This window comes from Periophthalmus magnuspinnatus, chromosome 15 (genome assembly GCF_009829125.3).
Source record: "Periophthalmus magnuspinnatus isolate fPerMag1 chromosome 15, fPerMag1.2.pri, whole genome shotgun sequence".
NCBI lineage: Eukaryota > Metazoa > Chordata > Actinopteri > Gobiiformes > Gobiidae > Periophthalmus > Periophthalmus magnuspinnatus.
This window is the reverse complement of record NC_047140.1, coordinates 29,237,051-29,260,691: the sequence shown is the minus strand read 5'-3', so window position 1 is coordinate 29,260,691 and position 23,641 is coordinate 29,237,051. Positions and strand designations below refer to the sequence as shown.

General features: G+C 39.5%; 2 protein-coding genes across 3 annotated transcripts in view; one reads left to right on the top strand and one right to left on the bottom strand.

Annotated features, from left to right (window-relative positions):
- The window catches only part of LOC117382622 (myelin and lymphocyte protein-like), a 199,993-nt gene that overhangs the window by 25,139 nt on the left and 151,213 nt on the right, over window positions 1-23,641 (top strand). The window lies entirely within an intron of this gene.
- On the bottom strand, window positions 127-23,119 carry mrps5 (mitochondrial ribosomal protein S5). Its single transcript, XM_033980048.2, has 12 exons — window positions 23,046-23,119; window positions 22,668-22,811; window positions 20,586-20,711; window positions 20,405-20,518; window positions 20,201-20,320; window positions 17,508-17,542; window positions 6,748-6,838; window positions 5,773-5,819; window positions 5,640-5,697; window positions 2,784-2,846; window positions 892-1,028; window positions 127-538 (listed from the first exon to the last, which is right to left on the bottom strand). The coding sequence occupies exons 1-12, from the start codon at window positions 23,092-23,094 to the stop codon at window positions 314-316; spliced, it is 1,209 nt and encodes a 402-aa protein (XP_033835939.1). The 5' UTR covers window positions 23,095-23,119; the 3' UTR covers window positions 127-313.

Below are 23,641 nucleotides of genomic sequence, written 5' to 3'. Positions count from 1 at the left end.
CTTTGCTACACAATTCTGTGTATCTTATATCAATTTTTTCGTTAAAATTAAACTTTTCCCTCTTCTGAAAACAGCTTGTACCTGCAGGAGGTAAAACAAAATCAAAACCCCCAAAGACAAGATCTTTAACTTCCAACTGTACATTTATTTTACCATTTATAATAACATTTGAATATAATATTTTGTACAGCAGGTGTTCTGGTTGGATACACAACTGTTATCATAATTATGAGCTGTATGTTTAAGAGTTTTTAAGTCAGTCCGAGCCCAGATATCTCCACATTCCTCGTGTTCACATGTCTCTACGGTCCTTCTACCAGATGGTGCGTTTGACCGTGGCCCAGTTGGAGCGCTTCATGCCCTGTGCGGCCCTCACGTCGTCCCAGTGCAGTTTGGTGTCGGGGATCTCGTCCTCGGGTTGGGGCTCCAGTCGCACGCCCGTCTTAGGACTGGCCACCACTAGGGGCAGCGGTCCACGTTCTGACTTAAACTCCACCACGTGCAGCCTTTTCTTGTCCGATAGAGTCTGGTGGGTTTCCTAGAAAAGGAGGCAGAAAATTTTACTCAAAGCAATTCAGAATAATATTAAAGAAGCTCGTCACCTGCTTGTTTCCGTGGAGATGTTATCGCTTAGCCTAGAATATTCCACAGTATATCATTAAACTTATCAATCTTATCGAGTGGAAAAGCAACACCCTTCACAGTCCAACGCATTTCTGTAGCAATAAAAACACCAACAATGAAAATACGGAGATAAAATGTGAGATAAATGCGTTTAATCCCATACTGTGGAACTTTCCAGGTAGAGTAACAACATGTATATCCATTGTAGATGCAGTACAGGGCGATGGAACAGCCTGGTTTTACGGCTGGTATAAAAACGTGCTTTACCTGATTGGCTAAGCCCTTGAAAAGTGCCCTGGTGATGTTGAGGAGATTGACAGATCCTTCGACTTTGCAGTACATGTCCTCAATGCCGATGAGTCTGCAGAGAGTGATGACGGCCCGATGGCAGTGCAAACCGTAGCCTGCGCAAAAGAAAATGCACTGCTTCATGCTTGAATCCAAATGGACAAAACTTTATGTACAAGGCAAAGATATAGATTGAAATGAAGAAAACAAATTAAAGCGCTGAAAAACACTGAGTAATTGTACTGAGCTGAGCTGGTAATAGTGTTCGAACTTATGACTTCTGTAAAAAAAATAGTTTATTTATCTAAAACATGATTTGCTGCGTATTCCATTCACTACAAAACGTACACTGAGGAAGCTAAACTATGCTTTTATCGTCTCAAAATGACTTCCTATTGCGCGTCTGGCTAACCGCTCAGTCGTCCAGGTCTGATCCATGGTAAAAGAATTCTGAACGACAACGTTTGAGTGAAGATGTTTCGCTGCTCGTCCAAGTCGCTTCTTCAGTTCTGGTCAGTTTACTGCTGGACACTGCCTTATATCTGTCTGAAGGGAGGCGCTAACTACACTGACATCTCACATCTATTAGCATACTGGCTAGCACTACTGTTTTCCTTGTTTAGATTAAGGTCTGAGGATGGAGTAATAAATAAGGTATAGATCATGTCTAAGGCGCCATTTCTGTTCAAAGAAGGATCATCTTTCCCAACAAAAATCGCTTCTTTAACTCCCCTCTTCAAACCATTTCTTTTCTTTAGCCAAGATCTGAACTTCACTCTCTTCAAAGGAGTGGTTAGAGTCTTTGAGATAGAGATGCACAGCAGATTGGGGTCCCGAGCTGCTCTTGCGACGGTGTAGGTTTATTCTCTTATGTTGTTTTATGGCTGTTTTGTTTCTCCAATGTAACACTCACTTCAGTCTTTACTGCACTGAATGGACTGGACGTTGTGATGGTGCCATACTCCAGATTCTATTAGTGTTGTTTACAATTGGACAGCTCAACACCTCCACCTTAACTTTGATAGAAGGGGAGTGGAGTGTGAACAATATACAAATACACTGCTTGGCCAAAAAAAAAAAAAGCTCTCACACTCCAATATTTGGTTATTCCACCTTTACTTTTGATCATTCTCTGTGGCATTGTTTCGATTTCGCTTCTGCAACGTCACAAGATTTATTTCCATCCAGTGTTGCATTCATTTTCCACCTGTTGCATTGATGCTGGTCGAGTCTGACGCTGCACAAAGCTTCTCCAGCTCATCCCAAAGATTCTCAATGGGGTTAAGGTCTGGACTCTGTGGTGGACGATCCATGTGTGAAAATGACGTCTCATGCTCCTGATCCACTCTGTCACAATTTGAGCCCGATGAATCCTGGCATTGTCATCTTGGAATATGCCCCGTGTCATCAGGGAAGAACAAATCCATTGATGGAATAACCTGGTCATTCAGTATATTCAGGTGTCAGCTGACCTCATTCTGCTGAACCTAGACCGGACCAACTGCAGCAACACAAAACTATTTGCTTAGTTTAATCCAGGTGGTGACTTTTTTTTTGGCCAGGCAGTGTTAAATCCATTGCTTACTTTCTTCCAAAAATACAAAATGTTCTGTTTCCTGTGCAGCAGTTTCCATTTATCATAATTACAGAAAACAGATATAGCAGCTACATTTTGGCCACATTTCTTCTCTGTAGCCTCCTTTCACATGACTCCCACTAAAGGATTATAAAACACTGGTGCAATCTCACTCTGCTTTGAATTTGCTGGGCGCTGCCTTTAACCCGACTGTATTGCTGTAGCAGACAATAAAGATCTACACAACGATGCGTGTGTTCTTTATTCAACAGAACACAAACCGACAGGGGCGTACCTTTGTTTTGCTTCTTCATGCGCAGCTTCGTCCTTTTGAACTTTGAGTCGATGTCGTGATAGACTGTCAGAGAGATAAAAGCAAAATGGTTAAACCCTGTGAAGTAACAGCAGAAAAGAGAAGGGACAAGCGCACGTCTGCGTCCTGGGCCCTGCCACAGATGTGAATAATGAGTTATCGAGCGTGTCAGTGTATGTGAGGGGAAGGATGCTGAGGGAGGCTTATCGCGCTGTCCGCACTCATCGAGCAGGCTGGAAATCTTCATTTGGTGAAGCGGACTGTCCTTACTTTGTCTAGACATAATTTAATTTCATTTATCTTTATTCATACAGAGAGGCCCCATTGAGACCTCTCAGACGCTTCTTTTCACGGACGCCCTGTTCAAAATAAAGAAAAACACGGTAATGATCTGATATTGAGTTAAGTTCAGAGTTGTAGCTGTTTATGTTGTTGATAATGTGGCTGTTTTTGTTTGTGACAATGACTGTATATATAAATGGACATAGCTAACGTGCTAGCGCCGCATTCCAAATAGGAAATGAGCATAGACGCACTTCCGGCTCCACTGACTCCACTGAGCCTCGTCATTTTAGTCTTTAGATGTTCGTATTAACTCGCTTTACCTGATCCTGGTGTTTTTATTTCACTATTGTGTCCTCCCACCCAACTTAAGAAGATTCGAGACACCTGTTAAGGGCTGACCTGAATGTGCTGACCTGAGTGTGGCCAGTATGCCTCTGTGTGTGTCTGGTTTGGTCAAGTCACTACAGACACTTCGTCATCAGTACTGACTGTTTGTAAGATTTCGTTTATTGTTAAATTTGGGTTTTAGTTAATTTCACTTTTAGTTAACTTTTTTCTTTTAAACCTTGCAAAGTACCATTTGTTTCACCATTTTCAGTCCCCTTTTGTTTTGTTTACCCTTAACATCCCTGTTCATTAAATTGCTTTTTAATTTACCATTGTTCCATCTTGGTTATTTTTTGTTACTTCTCCGTCCCCACATGAGCTGGATCGTAACGTGAACATTAATAACAGACAAATCAGGTGCCTTCTTTCATTAAAGTCACTCCCGCTAGCGTTAGCAACAGGTTTGATTGACAGCGTTGCTAAGCGTCCAGTCCCTGCTAAACCAGCTATGATACTTGCGGTTGAAATTCGTATTATGCAACTTGACTCCTATAACTGCTCTAAGCCTCGATGAGCTTCATTTGACTGGAGCCGAACTCTGTGGGTAACGTCACACTCACTTAATCCACTTCTTTATAAATTCTATGATGTGACACTTAGTTGCTGTTCCGACAAGTTGATGTGAAGGTTCTGTTGGTCAGTTAATGGTCTGTTTCTGAAGACTGGCTCTAGTGAGTTGAGACACCAGTAGTTTTGCGCTATTTTTGGTGTGGGATACAGTCTACAGTAGCCCTTTTATTTAGAAAATACAAAACCTGAAGAAATTTGGTGTGTTTCCTTATATGAGAATGCTACAAAACAAACAAAACAACAAAAATACGTACATTTCGTCCATTTGAAACATTAAAAACAGGTGCAGGTGTGAGTATAACTGTTCACCAGGTTATTAAAAATTGTATTTGCGGCATCAAAGTATCTAATTCATCCATTTCACGTGAGGTAAATGTAAGAACGCAGAGAAAACCAACACTATAACATGAGCTAAAGAAAAGTAAACATCTAATAAACTGCCCAAAGGAGACAAAAAGTTAACATTCAAAACTGCTTTTTTAAATGTCATCTTGAGAGATTTTCTTAAGGTGAAGTGAACATTTGCTGTCGCTGCAGGAGGTCCAGGTTTGCTTGTGACAGACCGTCTGAGTCACTGCTTAAAGGGAAAAATATTGAGAAAAATAACTCCAGACATTTGGGACGTCTACTTAAGATATTACATCTTTTTTGCTGTACTGAAGCCTATGCGTAAAGTGATTTTTGTTGACATTACAAGTGTTTTTTCAATTAATTTTATGTCATATCAGGACGTGCATTCTTTGTTTCTGTGTCACCTATTTTCAACTCCAGACGAGCAGCAGATGGATCCACGCAGACTTTGGCAAGGACTCGGTTTATTCTGGGCTGCCTTCACCGCTGCACTGAAATATTCACTAAAGCCGCGCTATCAAAACCTGTGAAAGTCAAGAGAGCTGGGTCTGTTCTGAAGTCGAAGCAGGACGCTCAGTCTCCTCCGGGGGGCGCAGCGGAGGCCCGATGACTCACTCCACATTAATCTTTCTGTCTGCTCTGCTGCAACACTCAGCCAAGTCGACTTTTACTGTATCAAAGTGGGCGCCGCGGAGCTAAACCGTACTGACGTGGGTCGCAAATGTCATTTCAAGACGATGAGAACAGAGACAGGTGGAGACAGGTGGAGACAGGTGTAATATACAGACATCATTCAATATATGTGTGATGGAATAATAGTTTTTAGGGGTTAATATTTCTCGTAGGGACTTTTTCTTTGTACTGATCGGGAACGTTTTTGTTATTTTTCCATACAATGATAAGATTTGAGCCAAAAACGGTTCGATAAATAACTTTTTTCCCTCATTATAGACACAAATTAACTACGAAAGTGTTTCATTCTGCTGTTTATTTAATGCAGCTTGTGTTTTTTAACCAAAGTATACGTTTAGAATCGCTTTTTGGGGATAATTCTGCTTTAGGGTTGTTGTGTCAGTGGCACAAATAGTTTCCATATTAACGTTTATCGACTATTTTCCTTAGTGATATATGACACTTGGCGCAAAATGGCTGCCAGCAAACATAAAACGAATAAATAAAAGCACATACGGTGGCTAAGAAACAGAGACAAGACAGAAATACATTTTGTACGGAAGAGATACTTACTTGTGTGGTTGTTGAATCGTTCGATAAAGTACAAGAAGTGAATGGCTCGGTTTTTAGCCTGAGCAAACAAATAAAACATGAATATTGCTGGTTTAAACAAAAAAGCTTTGAATTTATAGTGTTAATCTCATACTTTTCTGAGAGCTGTGTTTCTATCTGCTGCTTTACCCACAGCAAAACCTGAAAAAAGGACAAACAGAAAAAGGTTTTTAGATGCAAACATATGACCGTGCAACGTTATTATGGTATTATGGTATAAGTGGCAATTCCAGGGTTGAAATGATCGAAATGATTCTAGTGAAGGTGTGTGGATTTTAAAAACACAGTGGAGCACTTCCTGTATCACCACATGATGACATCACAAAGTGGAACCGTGTGTTTTCAGTTTGAGAGAAGAACTCAGCCTAAATATGTAGAGTCTGAGTGTTAAACATGTGTGAATGAAACAAAACACAACTCCAGGTGTGTTTTGGTGAAAAAACAGCATTATAACAGATCAGAAAACAGCATAATATGGGCCCTTTAAGTGTCTTGCCCAAGAACACAACAACAGGATTCATCTGTGGAAGCTGGAATCGCACCGCCAACCTGAGAGTCAGTGGATCTCAGCGCTCAACCAACGATGTTTATGTCGAGATTAATACAAGTTCTATAGTTCTAACCAGGCCTTACACTGCAGATTATTATTTTTTATTTTATTGTTAATTTTAATTTGTATGTATTTTATTTTAATATGTACTTATTTTATTTTAATATGTACTTATTTTATTTTTATTTTATTATTTTGTATTTATTTATTTTTTTTATTTTTTTATATTTATTTATTTTTCTTTTTTTTATTGGTATGGTCTGTGGCAAACACTGTATTGGACATGGGGACATTTACTGTATTTTCCTGCCAGTGCCAATGAAGAACTGATCTTATAATGTAATTCTAACGAAATGTGTATTTTAATGTGTGTTCACCTGCACTGACACTGCAGATGAAAAGCAGTAGCAGCTAAATCTGGTACAAATCATCTCTTCTTTTGTAGGATTAATGAATTTGTACATGGCCCCTGACAAATAAAGAATAAAGACGGTTAGTGCTGTATAATATAAACTCTACCTGCAGCTCCATTGCCATTTCCCACAGCGACCAAACAGCTGATCGACCTCTTCCTGCCCTCTTTGGCCGTCATGTTGAAGACGCTCTTCACCTACAGAAACAACACAGATTAAACACATCACCGTGACCTTCATGAGACGCTATTCATATGGACAAAATCGATATGTTCTGTCATGTTTGGTGATTTTTTTTCCAACAGCAGGCGGCCTGACAATCACAAGACAACAAGCCACTCGATGTCGGGATGCGTGTGCCAATTCACGAGAGAGTCTATCTGGATTTGAGCTGCTTATCGATTCGTTGTTAAGCACACATCCTTTTCTCTCTCACACACACATCAGCAAAAGTGTGAGATGACCACAAGGGGGCAGTATGGAAACACGGAACGGTCTCCAAGATCAGCAAAGACAAGGAGTGACAAAAGTTTATGTACAAATGTGGGAGGGTCAGGAGGATTCGGGGCTGACACGAGGGACAGAAAACACTAAAATGTAAACACAATAACAGGGAAAAGGTTGTAAATAAAGGAGTGAACCGGGTTTGCGCTTCACTGTTGGATGGAGAAAGATTTATGGCTGTATCTGAGGAGAGAGGCGCCCCGTCAGAGGTCAATTCAATCACACAGATCCACACCAATATGGGGGACAATCAAAGTGTCAAAGAGTGTGTGTGTGAGTGTGTGTGTGCGTCTGGAAGTATGTGATAAAAGGAAAAGTGATGACGCTGAATGGCAGAGTGGAGGGATGTGAGAGCACTCCTGTAACTAAGCAAAACTGCTGACTCCGACGACATACTTTGGAAAGAAACTCTAGTTGCGCAAACGAAATTCAAAATAGATAAGACCTCAGCCCCAAAACAAACAGGGAATCCTCAATTTTTGGCCGTAGGTTTATAGAAATTTCGAGATTATTTGGTTTAAATCATAAGTATTCAAGAAAAATGCAAGCTAATGGTAAGAACTAAGAAATATTTTAGTTAAATCTTAATTATAAAATGTACACTTGGACATAAAGAGCTTTTGGGTGTTTTGTTATAATTTATTTTACTAGCAAATTATCACCGTTTTCATAATTCAGAAGGAAATTTGACTTTTAAAGCAGCTCAAATACTCAAATAATGCTAAAGTTTTGACTGTAATGAAAAAAATAAACAAACAAACAAGACCTTTTTGCTTGTGTCTGCTCTACAGTTAAAATCTGACACCCGTGGATTATTATGTTGGAATTTGAACATTTTAAATCGCAATATTCATCTAAAAAAAAATGTATTAAAAGAAACAAATAGAAAAGTGCATCAAACGTCATCAAAACAAAGTCGGATTTTTTTCCCCATTTTTTTGTTTCCGTGTGATGATTATCATGGTCAAAATAACTGTGATTAACAATTATATCACGAAAATGATTTAAGTTGTTATTGATATGAATAATTATAACTTTAACAGAATATTATGGATGAGCTGGGGCGTCAACAGAAATTTGGGGGCCCGGGGCAATAAGCCTCACATGGGCCCCCTGTAATACAAATTAATAGGACGAGGGTCTAATTCTGGGGCCCCGGACAACAGACCCCATTATCTCCGCTGTTGACTCCCCTGTGGATAAGTCATTTTTTTCTGCACTTTCAGGTGATATAACAGCAATTATCTTTGTTTGCGATCATCAAGATTATATAAAATGTCCCATAAATGATTAATAAACGATATTATTGTTTATTTATTGCAACACTGCCGAATCCTACGTGTATCACCGATTAAGAAAATAAAACTGGAGAACGAAGTGCGTACGTCACAGTAGTGTTGAAAACTGGAGTTGATCTGCAAAATGTCGTCTTGAAAATAAACGATTACTTAGTTTAGATTAGTCAAACACGCACGAATCGCTCCAAATTCAACTTCGAGAGGTTAAACGGGAACGAAACAACTACAACACGGTTAATTGACTGTGCATAATAAGTCTACTTTAAGGATTTCACTGTTGTTTGCGTATAGCGTCAGTTCTTTTGAGTAACTGTTAGACTGTGAGATTTAATCAGAGCAAAAATGTGATCTTGTGACATCCCTAATGTGTTTATTAAATGGTTATAATATGAAGTAAGACCGTGCGTCGCCGAGTGCACTTGTGCCGCGCAGCTTTGTTGTTCTAAATTGTTTTCTATTTGTGTGCTAATTACATCCACGCTCTCCACATAAATAATGGTACACAAACCTCTGATAAGGACTGCTCTGCAATTACTCTCTTGATTACTTTGAAAGAGTTGATGCTTATATAAAGAACCGATCCTACACAATCATTAGCTTACATTTACTGTCAAAATGCTAAATGCTAAAAGAGAAAATTACGCTAAAACGATGTGAAAAATGCTGGTTGACGGGTAGATTTTGTTTAATTTACTTCACTGTGCAGCGACGCAAACACAGATGGAAAAAGTTTACTCCGCTTCATTCAAAGTGCAGGTTTGCCGTTAGCATCCCTCGCTATGATGTAACACGCACACACAAGCACACGCACGCACAAACACCAATGCACAGGGACTATATTCCAGGGTTTATCACTTGACTGCAGGGCTGGAGCAGTTGGATTGGGGTCAGCGCTGCAGCAAACACCAAAAAAAAACATGGAAAATACAAGACTTCAGGACACAATTTCTGCTGATATAAAACCAACTTGTATCAGACGAGTGGAATCACAAACACATTAATACAAATATGAGTCTGTAGGATGCCTTTGAGGTAACAGTGCGCGTTTCCTTTTGACATTTTGGGGGGAAAATAGCTGTGTTGTGCGTCTTCTGTGTTTCGCTTTTGGCCCGGGAGCAGATGGGCTGAATTGATCTGTAGCGGATGAGAGACAGCAGGCTGGTGGGAGGGCTCGCCAAGGCGTTTCACACCTCCGGTTCATGGCTTATTTTCTCAGTCTGTTCCTGCGTGTCTTGGGTTGTGTGCGTCGTGTGCGTTGTGTGTATACGGGATGTAGCCGGAGAGGTGAAGCTTAGTGACACGAGCAGAAGGCGCTGTCAGAGCTCACCTTCCTACGCCGATGCAGAACAACTCGGACTTACTGTACATCGCGTTCACGTCACGAGTCGTTTTAAAAGGTCATTTAATGTGGATTATTCAGACATATTACGCAGTTTTCTGATCTTTGTTATAATGTTTCCTCGTCACAAACGGACCTGGAGTTGTGTTTTTGTTTCATTTACACATGTTTAACACACAAACCCTGTTCTTCTCTCTAAATGAAAACACTGTTCCACTTTGTGATGTCATGTGGTAAAACAGGAAGTGCTTAACTGTGTTTTTAACCCTTTAATGACTGAGCACATTATAGACCAGTATAACTCGCCTAAACTTTTATTCTTTTTAGCCATAAAAATCATGTTAAAGGAAGTATCTGCGTGTACTTTTGCCTTTTTTTCACATTGGTCGTCTTCGAGGGACGACATAAGCACATTACCGTAATGACAGTAACATATTTAAAGAGCCCCACGCCTCTGCTTTGAGACGCCGTTTGAATTTACACGAGAGCACGATTGGTTGCGGAGTTACGGTAATGGGAAGTCAGCATCCTTGAGTCTATCTGCGGCGATAGCATCACAAGAATCATTTGGATCATTTCAGCGTTCAAATTTCCAATCTCTACTGAACTAAACGTTACAGGTAATCGCTAAACTTTGCATTTGAACATCCAGTAATGCAGAGGGAGTACCGTTACTAAGAGCAGAGTGACCAGTGGCTCCGGGGCCCACATACTGACCTCTTGTGACAAATGCGTTAAGAGTTTGTTAGCGTTGTACGATTTAGCATGTTGTTTACCGTTCCCTGCACGGCGCCTCAACCTCCTGTGTTTAGACTGCACCATAAAACTGTACATGTTTACAGGAAAACTGATGGATGCCGATTACTCCTTTCTTTACCTACATTGCACTGTGGAAAACACTCTGTTCCACCTTGTGATGTCATCATGTGGTAATACAGGAAGTGCTCCGCTGTGTTTTTAAACTCCACACACCTTCATTTCTAGAATCATTTGGATCATTTCAGCCCTGGAATTGACAATTTCTACTGAACTAAAGGTAGAAGTTAACTTGAAAACTACCACTTCATGACATCACAAGGTGGAACAGAGCGTTTTGAGGTTTGGAAATGTACACAGACTAATAAAGGATCACTCAAACATGTGTGAATGAAACAAAACACAGCTCTAAGTATGTTTTTTGAGGAGGTAACATTAAAACGTAGCTCATAATTTAAAAAAAAAATGTTTAAAAAATTGCATAATATAGGATTTTTAAAATACCTTGGACACGTTCTCCTTGGTATTTCCTGTATTTATAATGTCTTGGGTTTATAAAACACCTTACAAGAGACTAAAAGTATTCAGAAAACAGAACTCTGATTGGTCCAAGTATCAGAATACATTATGAAATACAGAAAATAATGAATTTTCAAACCGTCTTAACTAGGGATGTGCAAAAATATCGAAATATCAATATATCGTATCGTTTAATTTAATGATACAGTATCGATATCGTGAGCTGCTGAATGGATAGATTTTTTTCTATATTTTACCAAATTATTCTGTCATAGTCCTATAGTTCATGCAATACATTTGACATTTGATTCCCTGTTTTGATTATTAAAATAGGTTTCTTTTATATTAACTTTGCACAGATGGTGGTTTAACAAAGTGGTTTATTGCAGTCATGATTTAGTTGATATGTCGTGATCCTTCAGAGCCGTTAAACTGCACATGTCGCTGTTTAAATGTAAATGTAGAGCTCATATAAGCTGTGGATGAGGAACAGTCTGATGTGTGCTTCTAGTTAGCAAAATGCACTTGGTTATGTTCATCCATCTTTAGTAAACAGAAGATAAAAGCACCATTAATGTTTATTTTTTGTGAACATGGGGTTGATCATTAAGGCTGAATTTTTTTACTGAATCATATCGAATCAATTTGAAATACCGTAAATTTCGGACTCTAGAGCGCACCTGAGTATAAGCCGCACCAGCTAAATTTGAAAAGAAAATCAATTTTGTACGTATATAAGAAACCTGAATATAAGCCGCAGGTTTTCATATTGTAACGTGAGACATTTACACAGAAAGAGGTGCACGGACACGCTTTTTAAAACTGTGCCTGAAAATTGGCACCGACACGCCTTCAACACGGGATGTACCAGCAGGTTTAGAAAATAAAGCTGTACCAACAGGGGCCGTCTGCTTTTATTTCCTTTTGCCGTCTTTTTACATTGACCAAGTTGGATTCATCGATGCCGAGCTCACGTGCAGTGGCTCTATTTCCTTCTTTATCTTAAAAACTGCGTCATATCCATTTCTTCGTGTTTTCCATGATGAGGCTGTGGCATGATGCGCAAAACGATCATTCAAAATCAAAACTAGTGAATTTTTCAGAGCACAATCTTGCGTTTACAGCTAGAGAGCGCCCCCCGGTGGCCGTTATCCGGTAAAATTCTATAAATAAGCAGCACTGTTGTATAGGCCGCAGGGTTCAAAGTGTGGGAAAAAAGTTGCGGCTTAAAGTCAGAAATTTACGGTATATCGTATCGTATTGTATCGAATCGAAAAAGTACTGTATTGAGATATGTATCGTATCGCGGCCTATGTATCGAGGTATGTATCGTATCGGAAAAATCTTAAAGAAACCCAGCCTTAGTCTTTACACTAGCACCAAAAGCCGATCTACAAAGTCCCTCTCGTATTTATCATGTTTCGAGCTGCACAAAGCCCTAACTGCACTTTCTGAACCTTTTAACTTAAATTGCATTCTTGGTTAAAACTTTCAAGGTTGTCGAGTTCTTTGCAAAGTAAAAAAAAAAAAACAGAGCGACGCAGGGCCTGACACTAAGGAGGTTTCATCTCCATTAATGAAATCTGAGTCCAGTCCAAGTGCTGCGGCTCCTGGAGCGAGGCCACGGACATCACTTCACTGTTTCTCTCCTTTATGCTCCGGTCTGAAAGCACCGTGGCTCCCTTTATGTCCCCGCTCTCATTTATATGATTACAGTCCACAAAGCTTCAATAGATGACAACAGTGTAAGTGCACAAGAGTCTATTAGCGCGCCGGCTAGCAAACAAGGAGAAGTAAAACGGCCAGAGATAACTATAAGCGGGTTTTAATATTTGTAGAGTAAAATTGGATACTTTAGAGCCGCAAACGCAATTTAATAATGTGGTAAGAAACTCAAAGTACTTCAAGACACGCAAAGCAATTCACGTCAAGGAACTACTCACTATTCACACATAATTTCATACAATCGTGTTTACTTCGAGAGTGGGATTCAAACCACCGACCTTCAGATCAGTGGACAAATGCGCCAACTGTGTTACTGTCACACAATATAAATTTATACCCACACCTGCAGCTGTTCTTAATGTTTTAAAAGGACTTTTATGTTGTTTTTTTTGTTTGTTTTTCTTCTCTATTTGAACAAGTCGCCCATAAAAAGAAGTATGAGTCTGTGTTCTGATAAATAATAGTAATATTTTTTTTTTTTTAAGTTATTTTTACAACACAGACAAAATACCAAAATGCCAGAGACCTTGGATAACAAAGAAAGCGGCACAAAGGAAGCAGCGGTCTTCATATTTCAACATTTATTTAGGCAAGAATGTACCGTAAATTTCGGACTATAAGCCGCAACGTTTTTTCCACGCTTTGAACCCTGTGGCCCCGCTTCCAGCTCCATCGACTCTGGCTCCAGTTGACTTTACATTGAAAAACTGTGGCCCCTCTTTCTGTAACTGCTGCTGTCAGACTCGTCATTTTGGTCTTAAAATGTTTGTTCCGCTCTACATGATTGACACGACATAATACACTGCCTAACCAAAACAAAAAAAGGTCACACACTCTAATATTTGGTTGTTCCGTCTTTACTTTTGATCATTCTCTGTGGCATTGTTTCGATTTCGCTTCTGTAACGTCACAAGATTTATTTCCATCCAGTGTTGCATTAATTCTTCACTTGTTGCATTGATGCTGGTCGAGTCTGACGCTGCTCAAAGCTTCTCCAGCTCATCCCAAAGATTCTCAATGGGGTTAAGGTCTGGACTCTGTGGTGGACAATCCATGTGTGAAAATGACGTCTCATGCTCCTGATCCACTCTGTCACAATTTGAGCCCGATGAATCCTGGCATTGTCATCTTGGAATATGCCCCGTGTCATCAGGGAAGAACAAATCCATATAATAACCTGGTCATTCAGTATATTCAGGTGTCAGCTGACCTCATTCTGCTGAACCTAGACCGGACCAACTGCAGTAACACCAACGTATTTGCTTAGTTAAATCCAGGTGGCAGCTCTTCTTTTGGCCAGGCAGTGTTTTTGCTATTGTGTGTGTCGGTAAATCAAGATATGAACACCAATAACAGGCAAATCAGGACCTTCTGATTGACCTGTGTTGCTAAACCAGTGATGCGAGCAGAAAGGGGCGCCATCTTCCAACATTCTCACTCCAGATTGGCTCTTTGGCTGCAATGATCCTCGCAGTCAGAATTCCAAATATAGAACTTGGCTCCAAATTCGCTGCTATAACTGCTCTAGTCTCGATGAGCTTGGGTGGGTGACGTCACACTCACTTAATCCACTTCTTTATACAGGCTATGACTCATACACTCCTGGCCAAAAAAAAGTCGCCACTTGGATTTAACTAAGCAAATAAGTTGTCGTTGCTGCAGTTGGTCCGGTCTAGGTTCAGCAGAATGAGGTCAGCTGACACCTGAATATACTGAATGACCAGGTTATTCCATCAATGGATTTTTTCTTCCCTGATGACACGGGGCATATTCCAAGATGACAATGCCAGGATTCATTGGGCTCAAATTGTGACAGAGTGGATCAGGAGCATGAGACGTCATTTTCACACATGGATTGTCCACCACAGAGTCCAGACCTTAACCCCATTGAGAATCTTTGGGATGTGCTGGAGAAGCTGCAGCGTCAGACTCGACCAGCATCAATGCAACAAGTGAAGAATTAATGCAACACTGGATGGAAATAAATCTTGTGACGTTGCAGAAGCGAAATCAAAACAATGACACAGAGAATGATCAAAAGTAAAGACAGAACAACCAAATATTAGAGTGTGTGACGTTTTTTTTGGCCAGGCAGTGCACACAGCAGAGGAATTTGAACTGAAACTGAAATATTTTAACATGTAATAAATAATTTTCAAACAGCTAAAAGCAAAAACAGGTATTTAAATCTCCCAAATTTGTTCACAGCTCTCACAAACCTTAATATTCCCATTTTAGTCTCACTCTGACACATTGAAGTTAATTTAAACTTGACTACACACTGTAAAAATCATAAAGCATCTCCACTTCTACACGTGACAAATGATTCCCGTTGTTGTGCCTCATATTAAATGATCTTTTTACCAAAATATCATTAACTGTGATTAATACAGCGCCACAGTACAACGAACGATCCCCAGTCCTAACGATGCCACATAAAATCCAGTATTAGTCTTGGTCTGGTGCTTCATTGGCTGAACTACTTCTCCGCTGTCACCGACTAAACTTCCAAAAACTTTCTCTCCCCCTCACCCTTTCCTCTCGTTGGACGTGTTCACTAATGGCTTGCCAGCATCATTGTCCTTGAGAGACAAGTTTTTTATTCCAGTAAGCTCTTTTCATTTCATTAGGCTTGAATTTATAGCGGTACACACAAACGCCAGCGCACACAGTGGATATTTATAGAGTGGGCTTGCACCATAAAAGCAGACATCAGTTTTCCGGGGGGAGCCTAATGTCTGGCGGACTCGTTCACCGCGGTTTAAGGGATGGGGGAAGACTATCGACGTGACACGGAAAAGCCCCACGAACAGGAAATATGTGTAAGCCCTATGTCATGTCAGGGAACAGCGTGAAACATGGTGTGTGTGCGTTTGTGTGCGTTTGTGCACTCCCACCATTAGTTTAAAGGCTCCATTAGCTGTAATTGAATCAAGGTAAAATACAGCGCGACACAGTAAGAATCTAAATGAGCCACGGCCATCTCGTCTTACGCACGCAGCAGTTTTGAGCAGCTTGGCTTCATCAATGCTTCATTAAATTAGATAAAATAAATGGTATTACGAGTTAAACGGGATGACCTCAGAAAACCTTTTGAGGTATTAACGCGACGTGACTTATGAACAGAAATTCATTTACGCCCCGGTTCTTGATTTTATTAATAAACTGTTTTTATTGGAATAAATCAGCTTAAGTGCGGGGGGGGGGGAGTCGACTGATGAGGCGTAATGTTATGCCGTCTGACAAGCGAAGAACACACGGTTATACTTCGCTAATTTCACCGGTGAGTTTGAATAATACACAATATACACATCAGAATGATATTAAAGGGCTCGTATTACGCTATTTTCTGATCTGTTATAAGGTTTACTCGTCACAAACAGACCTGGAGTTGTGTTTTTGTTTTATTCGCACATGTTTAAACACACAAACCCTGCAGATTTAGGCTGCAAAAACACTCTGTTCCACCTTGTGATGTCATTGTGTGGTGATACAGGAAGTGCTCTAAAGTGCTTTAAACTCCACACACCTTCATTTCTAGAATCATCTGGATGATTTCAGCTCTAGAATTGCTCATCTCTACTAAACTAAAGGTAAAAGGATCTGTTAACTTAAAAACTACCACGTACCATGACATCACAAGGTGGAACAGAGCGTTTTGAGCTTTGGTGATGTAACAGACTAATAAAATGTTACTAAAACATGTGTGAATGAAACAAAACACAACTCCAGGTCTGTTTTTGAGGAGGTAACATTATACCACGACTTAAACCTCACAAGAGTCAGTTTTGCGTAATATAGAAGCTTTTAAGACGTCTTTACGCCACATTAAAATATACTTGAAAACAGCATCTAACTTCTGCTTCTTCTCATTTGTGGTTGTGCTTTAGAACAAAGTGCTGGAGCAAGAAACGTCGCAGTTGGAGAAAACGTGGCTTATAACGTGACTTAAAGCTCATAAAAGTAAATTTTGTGTAATATAGAACCTTTAACGAACATTTCAATAACTGAAGCTCACGTGAGGTGGTCAATATATATCCAGTGTGTCAGGAAGGGAATGATACAGGGATATATGACATGAGCCAGTAATGTTCTGAAATACTAAGGTCTAATATTAAAGTATCACAACAAAATGAACAGTTAAAGGTCAAAACGCTCTGTTCCACCTTGTGATGTCATGAAGAAGTGGTAGTTTGCAAGTTAACAGCCCCTTTTACCGTTAGTTCAGTAGAGATAAGTGGCAATTCCAGAGAGGAAATCATCCAAATGATTCTAGAAATGAAGGTGTGTGGAGTTTAAAAACACAGCGGAGCACTTCCTGTATCACCACATGATGACATCACAAGGTGGAACAGAGTGTTTTCTATTTGAGAGAAGAACTCAGCCTAAATATGCAGGTTTGTTTAGTGTGTTAAACATGTGTGAAAGAAACAAAAACACAACTCCACGACTGTCTGTGACAAGAAAACATTATAAAATAGACCAGAAAACAGCGTAATAATGGCACTTTAAGCTTTTTGTGCAAGAACTGCCTCTTATTTCAAGCCATAATATTATGCATAATCAGTGTGCATCTTCAAGAACGTTACTTGAATCCAATCAACGCTGACATTTGAGCAGTTAATTTGGAGAAAGGGTCTATATATTTAGCAGGGGCAGACTTCATGGCATACATTTCTACTTCCTTGAACAAACCTGATTGAATATAAACAATAAAAGACTCACCTCAATCACACGAGAATCAAAGTCTTCAAAGGTTTCTGAAAAGACAAACAGACAACAGAGTCATCACTTTAGTTAGTTCAAATTAAAGTTAAGGACTAATCAAACCGATTAAAACAGCTTTGGGCTTAAAATACCCAAAGCCCCTGCTACAAAACAACTCAACTCTTTTCATCGTGGGTGACCTCTCAAGGATGTTTCCCTCCCAACGGAAAAACCCTGTTTACTTCTAACCAATCAACTACAACAAGATCTGTCTTCAATACTCAAAGGAGAAGGGAACACACCAGGCGGCTGTAAAGGGGCAAATCTGATCAGAGAAAAGCCACATAGAAACAGCACAGCTCACACATTCTGCTCCCCTGGCTCTGTGTGTGGAGAAATGTGCTGAACGTGTACAGGACGCTCGAGTACGGGAGATGTACACGGAGAAAGGAGGAAAGAACAACGTAACAGGTCCACAGCGCCGCTAAAATGTCTGCAGATAAATGAGGGCTAAATCTATAAAAGTGAGCTCAACACTTAAGATGTTTTAGTTGGAAATGTGATGAATTTTACAGAAATGGAACCGACTTAGCGTAGATAGGACCATGCAAGCTTCTGTGCTAGCTTTCTTGGTATTACGTATAGACTGTATAAAGAAGTCGACTAAATTCCGACGGCGAGTATCATAGTAACCAAAGAGCTAATCTGGAGCGACGCAACTAAAAGTAATGTCCCTTTCCCCCTGCAGTGCTGATTTAGCAGGGAACGAGCGCTTAGCAACGCTGTCAATCGAACCTGTTGCTAACGGGAGCGACCTCAGGGAAAAGAAGGCGCCTGATTTGTCGGTTATTAATGTTCATATTTTGAATTACGGACACAAAAGCGAAATAAAAACACCAGGATCATGTAGAGCGGGTTAATACAAACATTTTAAGACCAGAATGATGAGTCTGACAGCGATAGTTTTCTAATATAAAGTGAATTGGAGTCAGAGTTGATGGAGCCGGAAGTGCGCCCATGATCACTTCCTTTTTAAAAACACAGCACCGGACCCGGCGGCTAGCAGGTTAGCTATGTCCATTTATATATACAGTCTATGATATTACAGCATTTTTTAAAGGTCAAATATTACGCTGAACTGACTCTTCTGAGCTTTAAGTCATGCTGTGCTGCTGTTACCTCGTCAAAAACAGACCTGGAGTTGTGTTTTGTTTCATTCACACATGTTTGAGCATTTCTTTATCATTAGTCTGTAACATCTCCAAAGCTCAACATGCTCTGTTCCACCTTGTGATGTCATGAAGTGTTAGTTTAAGTTAACAGCTCCTTTTACCTTTAGTTCAGTATTAGGTTAACGTCGGCTAGCAGGTTAGCTATGTCCATTTATATAAACAGTCTATGGCATTACAGCAGCAGGTAAAATCACGATAAGCTATGCAATAATGTCAAAATGCAAGAAAATGTATAGATTTTTAGATGCACTTTTTATAACCAAGCAGAATTTAAATCAACTGTCACTTTGGATCTTAACGCGATCTCTTTAAATCCTTATATTTAAATAAAATCTACAAATACCCAAATACCATACATCACTTTAATGAAATCTGGCACTAAACAGTAAGTGATAAAAATGCATATGGTGAATTGTAGAGTGATGGTGTGAGATGAAGCCCAGATCAAATTGGCTGGACAGTTTTATTATAGCTCAGCTTTTGGCCCAGTGTAATTTTCACTTGTCACTTTCAGGTCAGAGCTTTAATAAAGGCAGAGACATTTACATTTTTAGAAGTTCCAGAGCACCAGCACACGGAAATAGAGCGCAAAGATGAGAAATATGGTTATTCCCAAAGACAAATTAATCTCCCACTTATTCTTTTTATCTCAATATATGAAGAAATGACTGGATCTACTCTCTGATCTGTTATAATGTTGTTTCCTCATCACAAACAGACCTGGAGTTGTGTTTTTGTGTTTCATTCACACATGTTTAACACACAAACTTGCATATTTACGCTGAGTTCTTCTCTCAAACTGAAAACACACTGTTCCACCTTGTGATGTCATCATGTGGTAATACAGGAAGTGATCCACTGTGTTTTTAAACTCCACACACCTTCATTTCTAGAATCATTTCAGACCTGGAATTGTCAATCTGCACTGAACAAAATGTAAAATTAGCTGTTAACTTGACATCACAAGGTGGAACAGAGCATTTTGAGCTTTGTAGATGTAACAGACTAATAATAAAGTGTTACTCAAACACGTGTGAATGAAACAAAACACAACTCCAGACTAAACAATATAAACTGATAACAATTATAATGAAAACTACTATAACAGAAGTTCATAATGGAAGTAGAGTGCGTAAATAACATGGGATCTGGAGCGTGACTTGCTCAAATAGAATCAGTGATGACTATTATAGATTTAAATATTTATTTATTTATAGATTTAAATATTTTTTTATTTAAAGATTTATTTAAAGATTTTTTTTTTTAGATTTATTCATTTATTTAAAGATTTATTTATTTAAAGATTTATTTTTTTAAGATTTATTTATTTATTCATTTATTTAAAGATTTATTTATTTTTTAATTTATTTTTAATTTTTATAATTAATTATAATTTTTTTTCAATTATTATTTTATTTTATGCATTTTTATTCATCTGGGCAGGAGGGCTGTATCCTTAGTCCTTAGTCCAATCATTACCTCCATTTGGACCAGGATCCGGAGGTCCCAGACTGATGCCTCCCCACGAGTTACCGGTCCATCCTCGCTCCCTCTTCACCTTTAACCTTTTCTTCTTCTCCCACTCATCTCTCTGACGAACTGTGAGTAAAACAAGCAAATACTTTTAATGCAGAAGCTTCCAGTAAATGGTATTGTGTTTGTGTTTCATTAATAACTGTGTACCTAGCTCCGCCTGCACCACCTGCTGCTCAGCTTCACCTCTGCGGGACATATTCTGAACAGATCCGTCCTTCAGGATGGGAGCGTTCAGGCCCGGCCACAGGAAACCACCACGACCTGAGATAAAAGTGAGAATTTATTATCAGCTGCAGAGTTTATTTGTTAAAAAAGCCGGGGGAGCTACCTTCTCCAAGGCTCTGTCCACGGTTCAGGTCCCGCTTTAGTTTACGTTTGGTTCTCTTCCCTCTGCCTTTCCTCGCTCCGGCCCCGGTCTCAGCCAGGACACCTCTCCACAACTCCGCCGCCGTCACTGCAGGATCAAGCGGATAGTGAGAGTTACTGGGCTTATGGGGAAATCCCTTATGAAGGCATTAGAATTATGGATAATTTCTTAGTTAATAGTTTATACACAACTTTTCTACCAGCGTAAAACAAGAAGTAAGCCATTAATAATCATAATACCACTACATTTTATTTATAATGCACTCTTCATTCCATAGAATCTCTGAGTGCAACAATAAAACAAAAACTTTAAACCGATACTAAACTGCTAAATGCTAAGAAACATCAACAATAAGCTTTTCTAAATAAAAAGGTCTTTAGATTAGCTTTAAAGTCCAGGCTCTGTGTGGCTCTCATTACTTAAACAGGGGGTATTTTACTTCTATGGGGTATTAACTGCTAACACATAACATATTTAGATCACAATGTTAACCTTTATTGTTTTGAAAATGCTAAACTTGCAGAAAACAACGTATTAACATGTTTTATACGTTTCATTTTTGACACTGAGTATAAAGTCACTCTCCTCGGTGTGTGTTCCGCTAATGAAACTATTGCACATCACACCAGGTTTGTAGAGCTGTTTTTATATATTTATGGAGAATTGTCATGTTGGAGCATGGATTATGGGCGGAGCATTGGACAAATCTTACAGCTATGAGGCGCGATAGGGCCCAGGAGAGATCTCTAAAATCATAAAACATGCATGGATCACATCTAAAACCACTTCATGCATGCTTTTTGTTGAGGGAACAGCATTATAACATGATAGAAAGCTTCAAAAAAGATGTATCATAACCCCTCTTAAAGTAAAATAAGTAAAGTTAAATAAAATATGTTAGGAGTAGATGAGATGGGATGAATGCCCCAAAAAACATTACACATCATAAAAAAAACATTCGGTAGAGCCAGACCACAAGCACCAAAACAGAGTAACAAGTATTACAAACGTTAGAAAATAAGATGTGAAAATTAAAGATTTACAACTGCTGGGTCACAATTGTCTTTTCTAGTCGAGACAAACAGATCATTCTCATTACATTATTATATTATATTAGACACTTTCCCTTTAAGCAAAACAAACTGATCTGATCCTGGTTGATCTGGATTATGAGTTTCAGTTTGTTGAATTAAATACAAAATACACTGGGGTGGTTCCTGTCCTGCTGTGGGTGGGCCTCTCTCCGTCCTTCAGCTGAATGGCTCTGGCTCTACAGACTTGAGCTCTTTCTGCAAATGGATGCGCATTAGTCCTGGACACATCTGCAGTCTGTCTGTCCTGGAAGTGGATCTCTCCTTCACTGTGGTTCTCCTTGAGGTTTCTCTTTTTCCCACCACTGTTTTTTTTTTAGATTTTGCCTTGCCGAGAAGCAGGGTCTAACGACAGGGGATGTTCTGAGACAGTTCTCCATTTGCCTGCTGTTGTTCTGTTGAAAACTACCTTTTCATGATGTCACAAAGTAGAAGAAGCATTTTGCACTTTGGAGATGAAGATAAACTAATAATAAAGGATTACTCAAACACGTGGGAATGAAGATGTTTGTCGTCCAGGTCTGATCCAGAGCAAAAGATGAAGTTTAAATCTGTCAACTGGACAAATTGTTGTAGGAGTGAAGATGTTTCACTGCTCATCCAAGCCACTTCTTCAGTTCTGGTCAGATTGCTGGTGAACACTGCCTCATATCTATCTGAAACTGTAAAGAACTATTGTCTCCAGTTTCAGCTAAAACCCTATTCAGCATTTAATGACCCTGCTATTGTTCTCTTGGTCTGGGTCTGAGGATGAAATTATAGATGGGGGAGAGATGATGTCTAAAGTCCTCATTCCTTGTTTTCTGTTGATTCATTTCTTGTCTGTTTCTATTTCATTAATTTTCGAACTTTCTGTTGGTTAAATTAATTCTCATGTTCAGCCCTAAGAGGCGACTGCTGTTGTGATTTGGGCTTTACAAAAATAAATAGATTTGAACGGAATAATACGTACATTTGTTGAAAAAGCTGCCGTGTCTTGTCTGTTGCCACATTGGAGCTGGAGGCAGAGCGGCTCTCTGCAGACAGAGAGCCGATACCCGGGACAGAGGAGCCGTGTGGACAACGGCTCCTGCGAGAGGACGGAGGGACAGGGCTCCTGAGACCAACACAGACACAATCACCTTTTATAACAGAATGATAGCCGCTAAATATCACACAAAACAACACAAGACAACACAACGGTCTGATGCTAATGTAGCCGCTGTTAGCTCCTCATTGCTCTGATGTGACTCTGCGGGGGTGAATAATCTTAAACTGTCACACACAGGTACAAACTGAATAAAGATGTTCAAGATCAAAACCACGAGGCATAAACTATAAAGTAACTCACCCCCGAGTGTAACGCGGAGGACACAGCTCACGCGCACGGACGCCGCCATGTTGGATTTAAAATGAGGACCCAACAGAGACAGAGGAGGCCAAAGAGAGTGCCTGAACAAAAATATAATATATACACACAAGAGGTCAAAGAGTGCCTGAACAAAAATATAATATATACACACAAGAGGTCAAAGTGCGCCTGAACAAAAATATAATATATACACACAAGAGGTCAAAGAGGGCCTGAACAAAAATATAATATATACACACAAGAGGTCAAAGTGCGCCTGAACAAAAATATAATATATACACACAAGAGGTCAAAGAGGGCCTGAACAAAAATATAATATATACACACAAGAGGTCAAAGAGTGCCTGAACAAAAATATAATATATACACACAAGAGGTCAAAGAGTGCCTGAACAAAAATATAATATATACACACAAGAGGTCAAAGAGTGCCTGAACAAAAATATAATATATACACACAAGAAGTCAAAGAGTGCCTGAACAAAAATATAATATATACACACAAGAGGTCAAAGTGCGCCTGAACAAAAATATAATATATACACACAAGAGGTCAAAGTGCGCCTGAACAAAAA

Bases quoted from the DNA above. Each gene is read 5' to 3' on its own strand.
- mrps5 (XM_033980048.2), bottom strand. From the start codon at position 23,094: ATGGCGGCGTCCGTGCGCGTGAGCTGTGTCCTCCGCGTTACACTCGGG. The intron at 20,519-20,585 runs GTAGCTCCCCCG...CTTTTATCTCAG, and splicing joins TGGACAGAGCCTTGGAGAAG to GTCGTGGTGGTTTCCTGTGG. The intron at 5,820-6,747 runs GTAGAGTTTATA...TCCTTTTTTCAG, and splicing joins AAATGGCAATGGAGCTGCAG to GTTTTGCTGTGGGTAAAGCA.